The sequence below is a fragment of the Muscardinus avellanarius genome (assembly GCF_963383645.1).
Source record: "Muscardinus avellanarius genome assembly, chromosome: 21".
NCBI classification, from domain to species: Eukaryota; Metazoa; Chordata; class Mammalia; order Rodentia; family Gliridae; genus Muscardinus; species Muscardinus avellanarius.
Genome location: NC_137807.1, coordinates 12004195 through 12025508, shown reverse-complemented (window position 1 = coordinate 12025508; position 21314 = coordinate 12004195). Strand labels below are relative to the sequence as shown.

Genomic DNA, 21314 nt, shown 5'->3' with positions numbered 1-21314 from the left:
CGCCCCGACGGCCCCGAACTGGCGCGAGGCGGCGCGAGCCCAACGACCCCGCGAGCGCGCGTGCGCAGCCGCCGCCCCGCCCCCGCCGCGGCCCTCCAATCACAGGCGAGGTCCCGCCTACTCTGCTCTCTGATTGGTCCAACCCGGTAGCGCGGGGCGTCTCGTGCTCCTGGGTCATTCCATCCCGCTGCGTGCCAGTTCCCCGGAACTGCGGCTTGGTCTCTGAGGCCATTGTTTCAAGAAATACAATTAAGTCAGTGCGTGTTGGGTTTTTTTATTTATTTATTTATTTACTTATTTATTTATTTTTGCATGAGTCTTTGCCCCACTTTCGCAATTCAGAAGGGGCAAGGCCTTGCTTTGCACTTTTTAATATAAGCCGGATTTCCCTCGTTTCTGTGTTTTTTCAATTCCCGAGGCCTCACCAAACAAACTTGAATATATTCTTCATGGACAAATGTATTTGCAGAGAGTTCATTCTTTATCTCCCACTTAATCTTCACAAGATTTCTGATAAATTTTTTTTTAAGAAATTTAAGAAACGAGTTTTTAAGTTTATGTATTTATTTATTTTGTGGGAGGATACTGGGGATGTAACCCAGAGGCATTCTACCTCCAAGGTACATCCCGGGCCTATTTTTTGTTTTTTGTGTGTGTGGTTTTTTTTGTTTTTTTTTTTTTTTTGTATTGAAGCAGGCACTCGCCAGGTTGATGAGTCCCACTACTTGCAGAAGCTGTCCTAGAACCTGCGACCCTCCTGTCTCAGCCTCCCAAGTACTAGAATTACAGATGTGTGCCACCATTCCCAGCTAGAAATGAGTGTTTTGTTTTGGTACTGGGGATTGAACCCAGAGTCATTCTACCTACAAGCTACACCTTCAAACCGACTTTATATCTTCTTTGAAAACAGGTTGCTGACGCTGGGCGTGGTGGCCCACGCTTGTAATCCCCGCGCTTGGGAGGTGGAGACAGGACCATCGCGCAGGTTCGAAGCCAGCCAGGCTGGCTTAAGAGACCCTGTTTTCAAATAAAATATTAATATAGAAATAAGTCTGGGAGTGTAGCCCTAAGTTAGAAGGGCTTCCAGGAACCACACACACGCATGCACACACACACACACACACACACACACACAAAACAGGCGGTGCTGAGGGGTTTTGGTGGAACGGGGCTCCATGTAGAAGCAGCCAGGCAAAGGAAGGTCAGAGGGACAGGAAAAGGAGCATCTTTGTATTATTTTAACCTAGCAAAAGTTTAAAAATGTCTTCCTGGTGGGCACAGTGGCTCATGTTTGTAATTCCAGTGAGACAGGAGGATCACAGTTTCGAGGCCAGCCTCAGCGACTTAGTTAAGTTCTCTGCAACTTAAGCGAGACCCTGTTTCTGATAAGTTGGGTCCCTCCGACCCACGGGATCGCATATCTGAACAGGAGGCGGAACTCCGGAAGCCAGAGGCAGAGATATCGCGAGACTCCAGGTGCCTGGAGACTCCAAACATCGCGAGACTACAGATGTCGCGAGAGAATCGGCGGGCGTGCCTATAAAACAGCGGTGCCTCCGATCCGCCACGTGACTCAGCCGGCAGATCAGGACTTTGTGCAACTCCCTGGATGCGTGGCCCCTCGGTCCCTTCCCCCACGGCCGGCTGACTCTCCGGAGGGTACTGGTACTGGGGTTGGGGCCTGAAAAATCAGCGGTCTCTGATAACTCGGTTGGTGTTTTTACCTCCCTCCTAAACCCCCTAACTCTATTTTCAACTATTTGGTTTCAAAATAAAGAATAAAATAGGGCTGGGGGTGTAGCTCGGAGGTAGAATGCTCCTGGGTTTTATCCCCAGTACCCCCCCACACACACGCACACACAAACTCTCCCTTACACCATCAGCCACTAAGCATAATTCAAGGCACAGACTTGAGAATCAATGAGTTCAAATTCCAAGTGACCACCCAGGCCCTCGGGCGACGGTGGTTGGCAGGAGAGTGGCCTCCCCAGGCTCTCCAGACCCCAGTGCCCAGAGTCTGTGACTGTGTGAGCAAACGGGGATCCATGCACCTCGAACTAAGGTTGGTGATCTAGTGGCTTAAAACAGAGGGATTGTGCTGGATTATCCAGGTATATCCAGCCCATAAAATCACCGCCGGCCTTAAACTGGGAAGAGGAAGGCGGGATCGTCACCCCAGAGTGACGCGCTGTGGGAAAGATTAGACCAGCCACCACTGGCTTCGAAGGTGTGAGGGCCGCGGGCCCCAATCCAGAAGCCGGGCAGGTGGGAGAACGATGCTCCCCAGAGCCTCTGGGAGGGACGTGGCCGGACGCCACAGCCTTTAGACCAGTGGGGCCTCCTTCTTCACCTTTGAATGTGTTTGTCTCCACAAAGTTCTATTTTCACGGTTTTTTCTGTTTTTGTTTGTGCGGGTCTGGGGATGGAACCCAGGGGCATCTGACCTCTGAGTTACACCCCCTGCCCTATTTTTTATTCTTTGTTTTGAAACAGGGCCTCACTGAGTTGCAAAGGGCCTCACTAAGTAGCTGAGGCTGTCTGTGAATCGCGATCCTCCTGTCTCAGCCTCCCGAATGCTGGGATTACAAGTTTTCTTATGATCCATATTTTCCATGTTTTCTTATGATCCATATATGATCCATATAAAAAATTATGTTGACTTTCTGTGTTACTTGAATATGCTATCTTGAACATAGAATATGTTCAAATATGTTCTAATATGTATATATTTATTGCTATGGTTTGGATAAGTGTCCCCAAAGGCCTATGTGTTAAGAGATTTGGTCCCCAGGTCACAGGCAGCATTGGGAAGTGGTGGAGCCTATTTATTTATTTATTATTATTATATTATTATTATTATTATTATTATTATTATTATCTTGTTTGTTTTGGTACTAGAGATTGAACCCAGGGGCATTCTACCTATAAGCATCACCCCTAGCCCTTTTGTTTTAATTTTTTATTTTTTTTTGTGTGTGTGGTACTGGGGATAGAACCCAGGGGCATTCTACCTCTGAACCATATCCCAAGCCCTATTTTTTACTCTTTCTTTCTTTCTTTCTTTCTTTCTTTCTTCTTTTTTGCAGGTCTGGGGGTGGAACCCAGGGGCATTCCACCTCTGAGCTACACCCCCTGCCTAATACTTTTTTTTTTAAACAGGGTCTCACTAAGTTGTGGAAGGCCTTATTAAGTTGCTGAGGCTGTCCGCGAACCACAATCCTCCGGTCTCAGCCTCCCAAATGCTGGGATTGCAAGCGTGTGCCACCACGCACAGCTTATTTCTTTATTTCTCTATTTTTACAGTACTGGGAATGGAACCCAGGAACATTCTACCTCTGAGCTACGCCCCTATTTTTTATTCTTTTTTTTTTCTTTTTTTTTTTTAATTCTTGGGAACTATAAAGTCCTTGCAAGCACAGCTCGTTTCTGCAGATTATTTTCCAAACGTGTACAAAATGGAACCCAAACGGAGAATCCCTTAAGAACCTGGAGAGGTGCAACGTGAAGGGCTACGATTATCCAGGAGCAAGTTCCAGCCTTCGGCCACCGGCGCGTCCTCCGTTCCCGAGAGTTAGCGGGATGAAAACGTCTTCCCCGTGATTGTTTTCATTTCTTTCTTCTCGGCATCTGGGCGTGCACGGTTCAGCACCTTGAGGAAGTCCGATGTTTTTGCCCGCATACGTGTGTGAATATAGGCCTTAGAGCACTTGATGTGGTCGTGCAGGTAGTCCCGGAACGTGTGGATCGGGTTGATGGTGTTGTCTCGAGCACTGGCACTGGTGTGGCGAGGGAACAGCACAAAGGTGATGTAGCCAATGTTGTCGCCAACAGCGGCATCCGTGTCTTTGAGCTCCAGAGGCGGCTCCCTGTGGCTGAAGAGGACCTGTGGGGCCGTGTGGCTGGCTCTGCGTCCTTCTTTGAACTCCTGCATGAACACCTTTCCGATGACCACGTCATCATCATCCTTAAACACTGTACTGAAGACTACGGTGACTCTGTCCTTCTTAGATTCAACATACATGGTCTCATCATCCCTATAATGGATGACTGCCCTGTTTCTCCTTCCTTGCCCTCTTCTTGGAATTGAAAGCATTTCTCAAAGACAGAGGCAAAACAGTTTCGCTTCAACATGCCAGCCTGATGCACAATAGAGCCCTTGGATGCAGGCAGATTTTCAAGGTGGTATAGCAAAGACACATTGTATCCTGATTCTGGATTTACCAAGAAACTCCCGTACACTCTCTTTAATAACTCATCAGCACCATGCGCCTGAAGTTCCTTGTAGAATTTCAAAGAAATGCTGACCATTACTTTTGTTTTGTCTCCATTAGGATTTGAAATATGATAGAGGACACCATCAAAATCTGCAAATGTTACTTCTACTGCTTCTGGTTTGCTTCCGGCGGCCGTGTTCTCGAACTTGAGCGCGAGCGTCTCTTCGATGATGCGGTTGTTCACCTCCAGCAGGATCATGGCAGCGGCTGGCCCCGAAGCCTGCACCCGCCTGCCCAGCCGCCGCCGCCGCTGCCGCCTCCCCGACCAGCCCTTATTCTTTATTTTGAAACAGCATCTCAATAAGTTGCAAAGGGCCTCACTAAGTAGCTAAGGCTGTCTGCGAACCGCGATCCTCCTGTCTCAGCCTCCCAAATGCTGGGATTACAAGGGTGCACACCCAGCTTTTTTTTTTTTTTTTTTTTTTTTTTTGCAGGTCTGGGGATGGAACCCAGGGGCATTTGACTTCTGAGCTACACCCCCCTGCCCTATTATTTATTTATTTATTTATTCATTTATTTATATTTGTGTTACTGGGAATTGAACCCAGGGGCATTCTAACTTTGAGCTACACCCCAGCCCAATTTTTTGTTCTTTATTTTGAAGCAGGGTCTCGCTAAGATGCAGAGGGCCTCACTAAGTAGCTCAGGTTGGCCTCGAACCTAGATTCTCCTGTTTCAGCCTCCCAAGTACTGGGATTACAAGTGTGCGCCACCACGCCCGGCTTCTTACAGGTTTTACCATCTCCCCACAGCGCTGTGGCCTGGGGGCCAGCCCTGTAACCCGTGGGCCCTGGGGAAACGCTAAGATTCATACTGCAGCATGTATTAAAGGAGGTAAGGAGCCAGGTGTGGGGCGCAGCCTGTCATCTCAGACTTGGGAGGCTGAGGCAGGAGGATCGCAGGTTCACGGCCAGCCTCAGCAACTTAGTGAGACCCTCCCTGTTTCAAAATAAAAATAAAATCGGTATAGGAAGGACTATCTAGGAGATAGAATTTCTCTAGGTTCAGTCCCCGGTACCACAAACAAACAAACAGCTAAGGAAAGCAATAAAAAGCAGAGCAAGAAGAAATCTGAAATTTATTAATGCACATCTGGTATCTGTTTGCCGTGTGTGTGTGTGTGTGTGTGTGTGTGTGTGTGTGTGTGTGTGTGTGTTACTGAAGACTGAACGCAGGGGCATATTACCTCTGAGCTACATCACCAGCCAGATTTTATTATTTATTTTGAAACAGGGTCTCACTAAACTGTGGAGGGCCTCACTAAGTAGCTGAGGCTGGCAGTGAACCCGGATTCTCCTGTCTCCGCCTCCCAAATGCTGGGATTAAAAAGCGTGCCCACCACGCACGGCTATTTGCCTTTTTATTTTCTTAACTTTTTTTTTTTTTTTTTTTTTTGGTATTGGAGATTGAACTCAGGGGCATTCTACCACCAAGCTATATCCCCGGCCCTTTTTAAATTTTTTGTTTGTTTTGAAACAGGGTCTAAGGTGCCCACCATCTTCCTAAGTTGCCAAGGCAGGCCTTGAACCTACGACTCTCCTGTCTCAGCCTCCAGTGCTTGGAAGGCTGAGACAGGCGTTGTTCCCCACTCCCGGCCGTCGGTTTGCCCGTCTAGACTGTCATTTGTCCCTGTGTGTTTAGCCAGGAGCTGTGGTAGGTGCTGGCGGCAGGAAGAGTCAAGTGAATGGGGTTTATGAATGAGCCTGTAAAACCACCGGATCATTTTTGTACGTAGAGTGAGTCAGGAAGTTCGCTGATGCGGTTATTCATTGGAATGGTTTCAGTCCAATTTTATTCACAGTGCTTCTGCTAGGGACAGTGCTCCGAAGGGAGGCTGGCCCTGTGTGGCACAGGAGCCTGTAATCTTGGGAGGCTGAGACAGGAGGATCACAGCCTCCAGGCCAGCCTCAACAATTTAGCAAGAATCTGTTTCAACAATTAAAAGAACCAGGAGTAAGCCGGGCATAGTAGCACAGGCTTGTAATCCTAGTATTTGGGAGGCTGAGACAGGATCGCGCAGGTTCGAAGCCAGCCTCAGCTACTTAGTGAGGCTCTCAGCAACTTAGTGAGACCCTGTTTCTAAATAAAATATAAAATAGGTCTGAGAGTGTACCCTGGAGGTAGAAGGCCCCTGGATTCCATACCTAGTCCACAAAAAAGAAAGAGGAGGAGGAGGAGGAGGAGAAGGAGGAGGAGGAGGAGGAGGAGGACGGAGAATGAAGGAGAAGAAGCCAGACGTGATGGCTCACACTTGTAATCCCAGTACTTGGGAGGCTGAAACAAGGATCACTATTCACGGCCAGCCTCAGCTACTTAGTGAAAATAAAGAATAATAAAATAGGGTTGGGGGTGTATCTCAGAGGTAGAATGCTCCTGGATTCTACAGTACTGCAGTACCACACATACCAAAAAAAAAAAAAAAAAAAAAAAAAAAGACCTGCACAGAAGCTTCATCCTACAGGTCACCGGGAATGGTGGCTCCGGGGGACAGAACTCTGGCTGCTGACCGGGGTCTGGACTGAGACCTCCTTCTAAAAATTATCCTCTGACTGGTCTCTGAGATTCCACTCCTTGGGATTTTTTTCATGTTGAAAATTTTTATTTTTTTTGCCGGGCATGGTGGCGCATGCTCGTAATCCCCGCGCTTGGGAGGCTGAGACAGGAGGATCAAACGGGTTAGAAACCAGCCTCAGCTACTGAGTGAGGCTCTCAGCAACTTAGTGAGACCCCGTTTCCAAATAAAGTATAAAATAGGTCTGGGAGTATAGCCCGGAGGTAGAAAGCTCCTGGGATCCACCCCCAGTACCACCAAAAAAAAAAAAAAAAAATTATTTTTTTCTCTTTGAGAATTTCAAACCCTAAAAAAGCATGTTTTATATTCTTATTGGCATCTTCCACATAAACTTTATTTATTCATTTTTTTGTTTGTTTGTGGTGCTAGGGGTTGAACCCGGGGGCAATCTACCTCCAAGCTATACCCCCAGGTCTTTTTGTTTTTTATTTTGAAACAGGATCTTGCTAGGTTGCTAAGAGTCTCACTACTTGCTGTAGCCGTCCTTGAACCTGTGATCCTCCTGTCTCAGCCTCTCAAATACTGGGATTACAGGCATGCACCACCATACTGGCTCTACATAAAATATTCTTTTTTTTTTTTTTTTTTTTTTTTTGCGGGTCTGGGGATGGAACCCAGGGGCATTCTACCTCCAAGCTACACCCCCTGCCCTAATTTTTATTCTTTATTTTGAAACAGGGTCTCACTGAGTTGCAGAGGGCCTCACTAAGTAGCTGAGGTTGTCCGCGAACCGCGATCCTCCGGTCTCTGCCTCCCGAACGCTGGGATTACAAGCGTGCGCCACCATGCCCGGCTAAAATATTTCTTGAAAAGAGTTATCCAGGAAATTATTAGTAGTAATAGCAATAGTAGCAGCAGTAGTAGTCCAGCCTCAGGAAATTAATTTTAAAAACAGGCAAATTCTAGTTCTACCAAAGAGTAAGAAATAGCCGGGCTTGGTGGCACATGCTTATGATCCCAGCAGTTGGGAGGATCATGGTTCGCAGACAGCCTCAGCCACTTAGGCCCTTTGCAACTCAGTGAGACCCTGTTTCAAAATAAAGAACAAAACATAGGGCTTGGGGGATGTGGCTCGGAGGTAGAATGCCCCTGGGTTCCATCCTCAGTATTGCAAAAAAAAAAGTAAAAGTAGAGTTTGGGTCTGATCCAGCAATCCCCCCTCTGGGTATGTATTCAGAAGAATTGAAGTCAGGGCTCCAAGAACTGTGTGTGTGTGTGTGTGTGTGTGTGTGTGTGTGTGTGTGGTATGGGGGATGGAACCCAGGGGCCTTCTACCTCCAGATTACACTCCCAGACCTATTTTATATTTTATTTGGAAACAGGGTCTCTTAAGCCAGCCAGGCTGGCTTCGAACCTGCGCGATCCTCCTGTCTCCGCCTCCCAAGCGCAGAGATTACAAGCGTGCGCCACCACGCCCGGCTCCAAGGGCCTTTCCAACTTCCATGTTGATGCTACCACGGTGGGTGGAAGTGTATCCAAGAAGGGCCGCCCATTATTGCTGAGCGAATGTGCGCGCACTGTCATTCCCAGCCCTAGGAAGGAAGCAGGGGGAGGGATGCTCCAGCTCGGTGGCCCCTGCGGACAGGCGGCCCCTGCGGCCGAGTGAAATAAGCCAGTCACGAGATGACACCTGCGGTGTGAGTCTACACCTACATGGCGGTGAGAATAGGCAAGCCCATGGAAATAGAAAGCAGAGCCGGGCGTGGCGGCGCACGCTTGTAGTCCCGCATCAGGAGGCTGAGACGGGAGGATCACACAGGTTTGAAGCCGGCCTCCGCTACTTAGCGAGGCCCTTTGCAACTCAGTGAGAGCCCGTTTCCAAAATAAAGAATAAAAAATAAGGCAGGGGGTGTAGCTCGGAGGTTGAATCCCCTGGGTTCCATCCCCAGGCCCGCAAAAAAAAGAAAAAATAAAAATAAAAAATAGGACTGGGGGTGTTGCTTGGAAGTAGAATGCCCCTGGGTTCAATCCCTGGTACCGCAATAAATAATAAATAAATAAATAAATAAATAAATAAATAAATAAGGCTGAGTGTGTCGTTGGAGGTAGACTGCCCCTGGGGTTCAATTCACATTACCAAAAACAAACAAACAAAAGGCTGGCTGCCAAGGACTGGTCATGCTCTTGCCTCATTTGCGTTCCCAGCCCAAGGTTTCACCCTGGGTCTCCTGCCCTGAGGCCTTGGGCAGGGATCCCTGGAGCAGCCAGCCAAGGCCGCCTCTGCGGCAGGAGAGGGAAACCTTAAAACTGTTTGCTGGGCTCTGACTCGGCACCCAGGCCTCCCCAGGCCTTCCCATCACCGTCGCGGCCAGTGCTTCAAGGTTCGGCTCTCTGGGCTGTCGCTTACACCTGCTACTCAGTTGCCAGGCAGCTCCCGGGCCCCAAGCAGCTTGCCTGGCCCCTGGGCGGCAGCCTCTGACAGCGCCTGGCTCAGCAAAGGCCCCAGCTCTGTGAGGCCGAACTGCTTAATCCACAGACATTGTAAAATGGGGCTTCCTGCCTCCGAGCGCCACCTTCGGCCCTCTTTCGTCTGAAACAGTCTGGCTAAGTCGCTGGGGCTGTCCTCGAACTTGTGATCCTTTCTCACCCTCCCAAGCACTGGGACCAAGACACGCTCCATCGCATATGGTAAGTATACGTCCCTTTTTTTTTTTCTTTTTGGTAATGGGGACTGAATTCAGGGGCATTCTACCTCTGAGCTAAATGTCAGCCCCTTTTATTTTTATTTAAGAGTGTGTGAGCCGGGCGTGGTGGCGCACGCTTGTCATCCCCGTGCTTGGGAGGCGGAGACGGGACTATCGCGCGGGTTCGAAGCCAGCCGCGCTGGCTTAAGAGACCCTGTTTCCAAATAAAAATGTAAAAATAGGTCTGGGAGTGTAGCCCGAGGTAGAAGGCCCCTGGGTTCCATCCCCAGTACCACCAAAAATAAAAAATAAAAAACAGTACAAAGACAGGAATGGCCTCTCAAGCACACGAGCAGGCTGGAGTGGCCAGCCCTAATCCATGCCTTAGAATTCTCTGCAAGCCTGGAGTGGTGGCGCAAGCTTGTAATCCCCGCGCTTGGGAGGTGGAGACAGGAGGATCGCGCGGGTTCGAAGCCAGCCGCGCTGGCTTAAGAGACCCTGTTTCCAAATAAAAAAGTATAAAATAGGTCTGGGAGTGTAGCCCGAGGTACAAGGGCTTCCAGGAACCCCAGTACCACCAAAAAAAAAAAAAAAAGAATTCTCTGCAAGCCTGGGGCCTTGCCCCCCCACCCCCAGCTCCATCCCAATCACATTGTAGGGCTCGAGAAGGGCAGATCGCCAACAAAAATAAACGTACTAATGCCAGGGCCAAGAAAGATAGAGACAGGAAAAGCAAAAGATGTTGTCTGCCAACCAGCAAAACAGTAATACTTCATTAGAGACCTTCTTCATCAGTTTGAGAGCAACATTGCAGTCCCGCACTGGTAAACACCCTGAACAGATCCACAGCCCACACGTGTGGTACGGGCCCCTTCATTAAAACAGGCCCAGCTCTGCTTATCAAAATGTAACCAGCTTTCTGCAGGCCCCGTCTTTCAGAAAGTGTATCGATTAAAGCACGCCAACCTGGACTTCATTGTGACTTCCCAACTGGTTTGAACTGGTTAGATTTTACTGTAATTAGCATTTGTCCAGAAGTTCAAAGTAAGTAAACAGAGAGATTAGATAACAACGGGACACCAGCCCGGCTGCCTGGAGATGGATCAAAGTCCTAGAAGGGCAAATATGGCCTATGCACAAATATTTTTTTTCATATTAATCTAATTTGCTATTAGATGAACCCAGTCAAAGGTTACTAGTGACGTTAGACACAAGGATGTTGATGATTTAGGGTATGTGTGTGTGGTGTGTGTGTGTGTGTGTGTGTTACTGGGGATTGAACCCAGGAATATTCTACCTCTGAGCTACAGCCGCCAGGTTTTGTTCTGTTTTGTTTTGAAACAGGGTCTCGCTAGATTGCCGAGGCTCTTACATTGCTAAGGCTGGCCTTCAATTTGCAATCCTCCTGCCTCAGCCTCCCAAGTAGTGATATTACAGGCACGCACCCCCACACCTGGCTTTAAACACAGGCAAGAAAAGATTTCTTTAGTTTAAAACTCAGATATTACTATCCCCAGCCTAGAGCTGGGAGTGTATGTACCTCAGTGGTACAGTGCTTGCTTAGCACACATGAGGCGCCCTGGGTTTGAGCCACAGCACCACAAAATAAATTAATTAATTAAAAAAATTTAGAAGCCAGGCTTGGTGGCGCGCGCTTGTAATCCCAGCATTCGGGAGGCAGAGACAGGAGGACTGCGGTTCGAGGACAGCCTCAGCTACTTAGTGAGGCCCTCTGCAACTTAATGAGACCCTGTTTCAAAATAAAGAATAAAAAATAGGGCAGAGGGTGTAGCTTGGAAGTCGAATGCCCCTGGGTTCCATCCCCAGACCCGCAAAAATAAATAAATAAATAAATAAAATAAATAAAAATAAGAAATTTAGAGCTGGGTATGGTGGTACACACCTGTAATCTCACTATTTGGGAGTCTGAGACAGGAAGATTGCAGGTTCAAAGCCAGCCTCAATAATTTAGTAAGGCCCCCAGACACTATTTCAAAATAAAAAAATAAAGTAGGGCTGGGGTGTAGCTCAGAAGTATATCGCCCTTCAGTTCAATTGCTAATGACACACACACACACACACACACACACACACACAGCCATACTGAAATCTAGGTGAAATTATTTTTTTTTTTACGGGTTTGGGGATGGAACCCAGAGGCATTCGGCCTCCAAGCTACACCCCCTGCCCTATTTTTTATTCTTTATTTTGAAACTGGGTCTCACTGAGTTGCAGAGGGCCTCACTAAGTGGCTGAGGCTGTCCTCGAACCGCAATCCTCCTGTCTTTGCCTCCCGAGTGCTGGGGTGACAAGCGTGCGCCACCATGCCCGGGCCATGGATATTTATTTCTAACCTCTTCCCTGACTACTTCTTGATCTACCCCACATGTGCCTGTGAGCTCAGAACTGTGCCAAGCAGAGGGTGGGCAAGGGAGATTCCCTTCCCCAGGTGTTCCCTTATTCCCCTTAACCACATACAATTAAAGAGTGATTTAAAATAAAATGGCCTGCTGGCCCGTGGTGGCGCACCCTGTAATCCCAGAACTTGGGAGGCTGAGACAGGAGGATCCAGGTTGGAGGCCAGCCTCAGCTACTTAGTGAGGCCCTTGGCAACTTAGTGAGACTTTGTCTCAAAATAAAAAAATAAATAGGCTGAAGGTATAGCTCGGAGGTGGAATGCCCCTAAATTCAATCCCTAACAACACACCACACACACACACACACACACACACACACACACACACACACACAAATTTAAAATTAAAAAGTGCCGGGCATGGTGGCGCAAGCTTGTAATCCCACCTTTCGGGAGGCTGAGACCAGAGGGTCACGGTTCGCGGACAGCCTCAGCTACTTAGCGAGGCCCTCTGCAACTCAGTGAGACTCGGTTTCAAAATAAAGAATAAAAAAAAGGGCAGGGGGTGTAGTTCGGAGGTCAAATGCCCCTGGGTTCCATCCCCAGACCCGAAATAAATAAATAACAAATAAATAAATTAAAAAGTGAAAAAATGACCTGGAGGTCTAGCTCAGACATATAATGCCCCTGGATTCAATCCCTAAAATAATAATGATGCTGATAATAACAATAATAAATCCTTGCTTCTCTCTTGCCTGCTAGTCACTTAGTCACTAAGGCTCAGAAACTTAGTAACTCAGGCTCAGAAAGGGGAGAAGAACTTTCCTGAGGACAGAGCTACACCATCAGAGCTGACGGGGCATCTCACCTGAAGTTAGTACCTCGGCCCTAGGAGAATGAAGAACAACAACAAACAAATGTGGATTGGGTAGTTTAACAAAGAAACAATGGCCGGGGTGTTGGGGGAGTGAGTTGTTTAAAAGCTCTCCGCTCCCCAGATGGCGGAGCGCAGCGCCTCTAGCAGGAAAGGCCATTCCCTGAATCCTCAGGAGACAACTCTGCACTGTGTCAACTGTGCCCTGTTTAATGAGTCCCGAACTTTGTGATATATTTAAGAAATATCTGAACTTGGGCAAGTATGGCGAGTCCTGGCTGCACTCAGAGCTGCGACCTTGAACCAGTTGCTTAACAACTCTGGGCCTGTTTCCTCCTCTGGAAGGTGAGGCCATTGGCGGACCCTAATCTGTAAAATTCTTTGAGTTCCCTGAAGCTTGGCTCCAGTTACCTCTTCTGTGACCTTGGCTGCGGGACCCGGATTCCATTGAGGGCTGAGAGCGCCACCTGGTGACTCAGATTGGTAAGTGAGTTCATTTTCACCTTACAAGCACAACCAACTTGGTGTATTTTTTATTTATGTATTTATTTTTTAGTGGTACTGGGGGGTGGAACCAGAGGCTTTCTACCTCCGGGCTACACTCCCAGACCTATTTTATACTTTATTTGGAAACAGGGTCTCACTAAGTTGCTGAAGGCCTCAGTAGCTGAGGCTGGTTTCGAACCTGCGCGATCCTCCTGTCTCAGCCTCCCAAGCCCAGGGATTACAAGCATGCGCCACCACGCCCGACCCTATTTTTTGTTTATTTACAAGTGTGCGCCACCACCCTCGACCCTATTTTTTGTTTATGTGTGTGTGTGTGTGTGTGTGTGTGTGTGTGTGTGTTTTGCTGGAGTTTGAACCCAGGGCCATTCTACCTCTGAGCTCCACCCCTAGCCCTATTTTTGTGTGTGGTACTGGAGATTGAATTTAGAGTCAGTCAACCTTCAAGCTACACCCCGAGCTGGATTTTCTTATTTGAAAACAAGAGCTTGCCAGATTAAGAAAAGTCTCACTACTTGCTGAGGCTGTCTTTGGACCTGAGACCCTTCTATCTCAGCCTCCTGAGAACTGGGATTACAGGCATGCACCACCACACCTGGTGCCAATTTTATTTTTTAATTTGAAACAAGGTCTCACTAAATCGTAGAGGGCGTCACTAAGATGCTGAAACTGGCTGAGAACCTGCAATCCTCTTGTCTCAGCCTCCCAAGTACTGGGATTACAAGCATGAGCCATGACATCTGGTTTTGAAATAGCTTTTAAAACGATGTGACTAAACTGGACGTGGTTGCGCACACTTGTAATCCCAGCATTTGGGAGGCTGAGACAGGAGGATTGCTCAAGTTCAAAGCCAGCCTCAGTTACTTAATGAGGCCCTTTAAAACCCAGTGAGACCCTTTCAAAATAAAGAATAAAAAAATAGGGCTGGGGGGGGGCGTCACTCAGAGGTAGAATGCTCCTGGGTTTCTGCCCAGTACCGCAATAAAATAAATGATGAGAGTAAACTAGGTCTGTAATACTAGTATTGGGAGACTAAGACAGGAGGCTCACAGGTTCAAGGACAGCCTCAGCAATTCAGCAAGGCTCTCAGCAATTTAGTGAAACCCTATTTCAAAATAGAAAAATAAAATAGGACAGGGGGGTATAGCTGGGAAGTAGAGTGCTCCTGTGTTCAATCTCTAGTACCATAAAAAAAAAATCAGCAAGGTGGCACACACCTACAATCCCAGTAGTTGGGAGGTTGAAAGAGAAGGATTAAGTTCAAGACCAGCCTTGGCAATTTAAGAAGACCCTTGGCAATTTAGGAGGACACTTGGCAATTTAGCAAAACCTTGTTTTAAAACAGAAAAAAAAAAAAGCCAGGTGTGGTGGCACACCCTTGTAATCCCAGTACTTGGGAGGCTGAGACAGGAAGTTCACAGGTTCATAGCTGGCCCCAGCTACTTAGCGAATGAGGCCCTCCACAACTTAGACCCTATTTCTTTGTTTTTTGTTTGTTTGTTTTTGTGGTACTGGGGATTGAACCCAGGAGTATTCTATCTCTGAGCTACAGCCCCAGCCCTATTTTTTATTGTTTATTATGAAACAAGGTGTCACTAATTTTGCAAGGACCTCACTAAATAGCTGAGGCTGGCAGCGAACCTGCAATCTTCCTGTCTTAGCCTCTCAAGTACTGGGATTACAAGCGTGAGCCACCACTCTTGACTCTGAGAACCTGTTTCCAAATAAGGAATAAAAATTAGGACTGGGCCGGGCGTGGTGGCGCACGCTTGTAATCCCCGCGCTTGGGAGGCAGAGACAGGAGGATCGCACAGGTTCGAAGCCAGCTGCGCGCGCTGGCTTAGGAGACCCTGTTTCCAAATAAAAATGTAAAAATAGGTTGGGAGTGTAGCCCGGAGGTAGAAGGGCTTCCAGGAACCCCAGTACCACCAAAAAAAAAAAAAAATAGGACTGGGGGTGTAGCTCAGATATAGAATGCCCCAGGACCCCCCATACATATATACACGGTGAATATGGGTGTTTTCCTTAGAGAACAGCTGAAGTTTTTGCCACAAGGCCCTTAGTCTTCTTACCTTCAACCCAAGTTTGTTCATAGCACTAAGGATTGAACTAGGGACATACATTCTACCTCCAAGCTACACCCCCAGCCCTATTTTATTTTTATTTATTTTTGTTTGTTTGTTTGTTTGTGTTACTGGGAGTGGAATCCAGAGGCTTTCTACCTCTGGACTATACTTCCAGACCTATTTTTATATTTTATTTGGAAATAGGGTCTCACTAAGTTGCTGAGAGCCTCACTAAGGTGCTGGGAATTAAACCCAGACACATTGTACCTCCAGGCTGCACCCCCGCCTGATTTTATTTCTTATTTGGAAACAGGGTCTCACTAGGTTGCTGAGAGCCTCACTAAGTTGCTGAGGCTGGTTTTGAACTTGCGATCCTCCTGTCTCAGCCTCCCAAGTTCTAGGTTTACAAATGTGTGCCACACATTTGAGCGACATTCCCGGTCCTTTTAGTTTTTCAGTTTGAAACGGTGTCTTGTTATAGCTGGGCATTATGCTTGTAATCCCAGCATTTGGGAAGCTGAGACTGGAGGATCGCGGTTTGTAGACAGCCTCAGCTACTACTTAGTGAGGCCCTTTGCAACTCAGTGAGACCCTGTTTCCAAATAAAGAATAAAAATAATCCCAGTACTCAGGAGGCTGAGAGAGGAGGATCACGGTTCGTGGACAGCCTCAGCTACTTAGTGAGGCCCTCCGCAACTTAGTGAGACCCTGTTTCAGATTTAAAAAAATAGAGCCAGGCATGGTGGCGCACGCTTGTAATCCCCGCGCTTGGGAGGCTGAGACAGGAGGATGGCGCAGGTTCGAAGCCAGCCTCAGCTACTTAGTGAGGCTCTCAGCCAGTCAGTGAGACCGTGTTTACAAAAAAATATATATAAAATAGGTCCGGGAGTATAGCCCAGAGGTAGAAAGCCCCTGGGTTACACCCTATTACCACCAAATAAATAAATAAGGCAGGAGGTATAGCTCAGAGGTCCAATGCCCCTGGTTCCCATCCCCAGACGTGCCAAAAAAGAAAAAAAAAGTAACAAGGGCTGGGAGTGTAGCTCAGAGGTAGGAAGTCCCTAGGTTCAATCCTCAGCACAAAACAAACGATGCAATACAAAAGTCATTTCTCCCCAAGTCGCCTGTTGGTTCCCACCCAGGAGGGTGATGTGACTTACAGTGGGGCGCAGGGCGGCGCCAGCGGAGCAGGCTGTGGAGAAGCCCCTGGGCGCAGAGCTCCCTAGCTTCCTAGTGGTGGCTTGGAATCAGTCTCCGCCCAGAGTCTGGTTGGACACTCGCTCACCTGTGGGGCGAGGGCGAATCCGCCTCCTCGGGCCCTGGATGGCCATTTTCCTGATCCCTCTGCAAGGGACACGTCGCCTTCGGGAGTGGGACACACCTTTTGCGTCCCCTGACACTAAACGCTGCACCCTCCTGCTCTCTCATCCCGAGAGGAGAGGCTGGGCTCTGGTTAAAAATAGCAGCCTCAAGCCAGGCACACCCCGTAATCCCAGCATTCGGGAGGCCGAGACCGGAGGATCGCGGTTCGCGGACAGCCTCGGCTACTTAGTGAGGCCCTCGGCAACTCAGTGAGACCCGGTTTCAAAATAAAGAATAAAAAACAGGGCTGGGATGTAGCTCTGGGTTCCATCCTCAGACCTGCAAAAAAATAAAAATAAAAATAAAAATAAAAAAAAAATAAATAAAAAGTGGAAAAGAAAAAAAATATATAGCAGCCTCATTTGGCAACTCCATTTTCTACCTCCCCCCGCCAGCTGCTTCTTGGACCTTTGCCTGATTTCAGGAACTTTCTTGCTCCACCAACCACACCCCGCGTCTTTCTTCTGGGCAGAAGGCAAAGAGAAGGCAGGAGAGATGGTGCTTTGGGAAGGTTTAGCAGGTTTTCTTCCCCAAAGAATAAGCTAGGTTGATTTTGTTCTTACTCCGTGAGCTTCCAGCCGGCTGCCGGTCCCCTTCTCCTGGGTCCCAGGTCACCCGAGGGAACACGGGTGGGATTTATTTTTGTGGTACTAGGGATTGAACCCGGGGGCACTGTACCTCTGAGCCACACCCCCAGCTTTATATTTATTGATTTATCTATTTTTGTGATACTGGGGATGGAATCCAGGGCCTTTCTATCTCTGAGCTACACCTCCAGCACTATTTTTTATTCTTTATTTTGAAACAGGGGTCTCACAAAGTTGCAGAGGGTCTCACTAAGTAGCTGAGGCTGGCCTTGAACCTGCGATCCTCTTGTCTCAGCCTCCCAAGTGTTGGGGTTACAGGTGTGTGCGCCCACCGGAGGCTCAAACGCAGGATTTCTGTCATCCGTTTCAGTTCCTCTGGGGGCGAGGCAGCCGCGGTGAGAGGCTCCTGCCCAGGCGCTTCCCTCCTGGCCCTCTTTCTACAGCCCCCAGGAGAATATCTCAGGCTGAAGCAGAAGCAGGTTGTTGCTAAGAAACCCATGAGAATTACATCAGAGAGGGGACGCTGGCAAGAGGACTGGGGCAGAAATAAGAGAAACAGAGAAGTCGCTTCAGTCTCTTTCTTTTTCTGGTACTGAGATTGCAGCCAGGGTCTCGAGCCCACTAGGCAGATGTTCCACCAGCGAGTTCTATCTCCAACCCTTTGCTTGAGTCTTCAAAGACCCAGGCTGCAGAGGCCCCTACTGCGGGGTCAGGAAGGAGCCCCGACTTTTCTTTACTCTCAGACTGATCAAAACGACACTGGGAAGGTGGGCATGGTAACCCAGGCCTGTGATCCCGGTACTTGGGAGGCTGACACAGGAGAATTGCAGGTTCAAGGCCAGCCTCAGCAACCTAGCAAGACCCTGCTGTTTAAAAAAAAAAAAAAGAAGGGGTGCTAGGGGTGTAGCCCAGAGGTAGAATGCTCCTGGGTTCAATCCCCAGTACCAAAAACAAACAAACAAACAAACAAACAAACAAAAAGAGTGGGCTGGTGCTTGCCCAGCATGCCTGAGGCCTGGGTTCCATTCCCAGTGTGGCCAGAACTCACCTGATGATACATCCCCGGGCCTGGGCTCGCATCATGGCGCCCTTTTTCTTTTGCTTGGTGACATATTCTCCTGGAGATGCCTGTACGGAAGGAAAGCCTTCCTCTCAGGGGTGTAGAGAGGTCAAATCAACTAAAATGTGCAAGGCAGAAAGTTGGGGGGGGGGAGAAAACAGTAACAGTAACTGCCTTGTGTAGCTGCCCAAAGGAGGGGCGGCGGCCTCGGGTTCACACAGGACTGTGGGACTGAGCAACCCTGCCTGAGTACCGCCTCCAGTGACACGCTCCCTAAAAAGGTGCCTTAAACTGGGTGCGGTGACCCATGCCTGCAATTCGAGTATTTGGGAAGCTGAAACAGGAGGATCGCAGGTGTGAGGTCAGCCTCCACAACTAGTAAGACTCTCATCAGCCTAGCAAGAGTGCTGTATCAAAACAAAACAATAGCCGGGCGTGGTGGCGCACGCTTGTAATCCCAGCATTCGGGAGGCTGAGACCTGGAGGATCGTGGTTCGCGGACAGCCTCAGCTACTTAGTGAGGCCCTCTGCAACTCAGTGAGACCTGGTTTCAAAATAAAGAATAAAAAACAGGGCAGGGGGTGTAGTTCAGAGGTCAAATGCCCCTGGGTTTCATCTCCAGACCCGCAAAAAAACAAAAAACAAACAAACAAAAAAATCAAAGCAAAATAATAAAATAGGGCTGGGGGGTTTAACTAGAATAGTGGGTCAATCCCCGGTACCAAGAAGGAAGAAAAAAAGCGTCTTCAGTTAGTAAGGCTTTGACTCCTAGAGGGGACTGTTTGGCCCACACTCCGGGGCTCTCAGAGGCCCAGGAGATCCCCACTGGCCGGCCACTTTCCGACGCGGTACTTTCCACAGTCCAGAGCGGCCTGCGAGGCCAGCGGATGTCAGGCAGGCGGTGGAGCACTGCTCCTGGGGTCCAGCCAGGGGTGGCTGCTTCCTCCGCGGTTCAGGAAATGAGCGCTCAGAGCCTGCTCGCCCAGGCGACACCGGTCCCCCAGACCCTCGCCCGGCTGGCCCTGGCAGCTCAGTGGATACCACAGGCCTTGCTGGGCAGGACTGGAAGTCAGATAGACATGGGAGTATCCTTGTTTTTATTATCAGCCAGCCGTAGACTCCAGCGGCACCTTCCAGGGGTGTACATTCCACCGTAGGAGACAGGGCTGGTCAGGGCTGGAGGCGCTCGGGTCCAAGGGTTGCTGCGAGGGCCCTGAGGTCACAGCCCTACACTGATAGAGACAGCAGCCTGCGCTGGGCGGGTTCCCTTCCGAGGCACTCGGGGGACCACGAGAATCCTAGACCCTCCACCCAAATGCTTGATGTTAATACATATTTCTTTATTCAGCAATTATACATTAGATGACGTCTAGGTGCCAGGTCCTGGGGATACAGGAAACAGGTCCAGCCAGAATTTTTCTTCCATCACAAGGTAAAAGATAAAGAGCCAGGTGGGGTGTGGTAGTGCGCGCCCATAATCCCAGTGCTTGGGAGGTTGAGACTGGAGGACCGCAGATTTGAGAGTAGCCTCAGCATGGTAGTGAGAACTCAGCAACCTACTGCGATCTTGTTTCAAAAATAATAAAACTAGCCGGGTGTGGTGGCACAGGTTTGTAATCCCAGCTTTCGAGAAGCTGAGACCGGAGGATCGCGGTTCGCGGACAGCCTCAGCTACTTAGTGAGGCCCTCTGCGACTCAGTGGTGGCGCACGCTTGTAATCCAGCCTTTGGGAGGCTGAGACAGGAGGATCGCAGTTCACAGACAGCCTCAGCTACTTAGGGAGGCCCTTTGCAGCTCAGTGAGACCCCGTTTCAAAAAAAAAAAAAAGAATAAAAAATAGGACAGGGGGGTGTAGCTCGGAGGTAGAATGCCCCTGGGTTCCATCCCCAGTAACACACACACACAAACACAAATAGGGCTGAGGGCGTAGCTCAGAGGTAGAATGCTCTGGGTTTCAGCCTCAGTACAGAAAAAGAAAGAAAGAAGGAAAGAAGGAAAGAAGGAAAGAAAGAAGAAAGAAAGAAAGAAAGAAAGAAAGAAAGAAAGAAAGAAAGAAAGAAAGAAAGATAGATCCAAAGGGAAGGGCGGTGTGCTTGCTGGCTCCGAGAGACACTTGTTTTCCAGGCCTCAAGTGGATTTTCTCATGGCTGACGCTTGTCAACAAGGAGCCTCGGGCCAAAAAGAGGAGCGCTTCTAACACCACCTTCTCCCGATATTTCAAGTGAACGTTTTCAAACACACCGCCAAGCTGAAAGCGCACACCCACGGCCCTCCCCGGGGCCAGCCGTGAGTCCGATCTCGGCCACAGCGGGTTTGAAAGAGGACTTTTCTCCCTGCTGCCTCTTGGGAAGGACACAGCCCTACAGCCCTGTCTTCCCGGGGACGGGGAGGGCTGGGGACCAGGCAGGGAAGAGGGGGTTCATTCAGTCCAGGACCCGAGCTCTGCGTGCGGGAGAGGAAAATAATAATAATAATAATAATAATAATAATAATAATAATAACAACAACAACAACCACCAACAACAACAATAATAAAAAATAATAATAACCACCACCACCACCAACAACAATAATAATAAAAAATAATAACCACCACCACCAACAACAACAAAAATAATAATAACCACCACCACCAACAACAATAAATAATAATAATAATAATAATAATAACCACCACCACTAATAATAATAATAATAATAATAATAATAATAAATAGTCTTGCAAACACAGCCAGGGCACTCGGTCTCAGCCGGGTCGGCCTGGGCTGCAGGGCGGCTTTGGGGCTCCTCCGCCTCCCGCCCGGGCCGGGGAGGGCGGCGCTGGGGGGCCCGGGGACAGCCCCCAGCCGGCCTGGGCGCCCCGGCTCGGCCGGGCGGGGCTCGGCGGAGGGCAGCCGGGCCCCCGCGGTCCTCCCCCGGCGGCGGTGGCCGGCGCCCGGCGCGCCCTTGCATAAAGCCCTCCTCCCGCGGCGGAGGAGGTGGGGCTCCGGCTGCCTTCCGCGGTCGCGGCCTCCCCGGGCGCCGGGCTGGGAGCG

The 21314-nt window shown here is 49.1% G+C and overlaps 1 protein-coding gene across 1 annotated transcript; it reads right to left on the bottom strand.

Annotated features, from left to right (window-relative positions):
- Positions 1–3571: 3571 nt before the first annotated feature.
- On the bottom strand, positions 3572–4473 carry LOC308278110 (actin-related protein 2/3 complex subunit 2-like; the record flags this gene model as incomplete). The annotated part of the gene is given in 2 exon segments (XM_080717732.1): positions 3572–4059; positions 4062–4473. Coding segments are annotated over 2 exon segments (900 nt in total).
- Positions 4474–21314: the final 16841 nt, after the last annotated feature.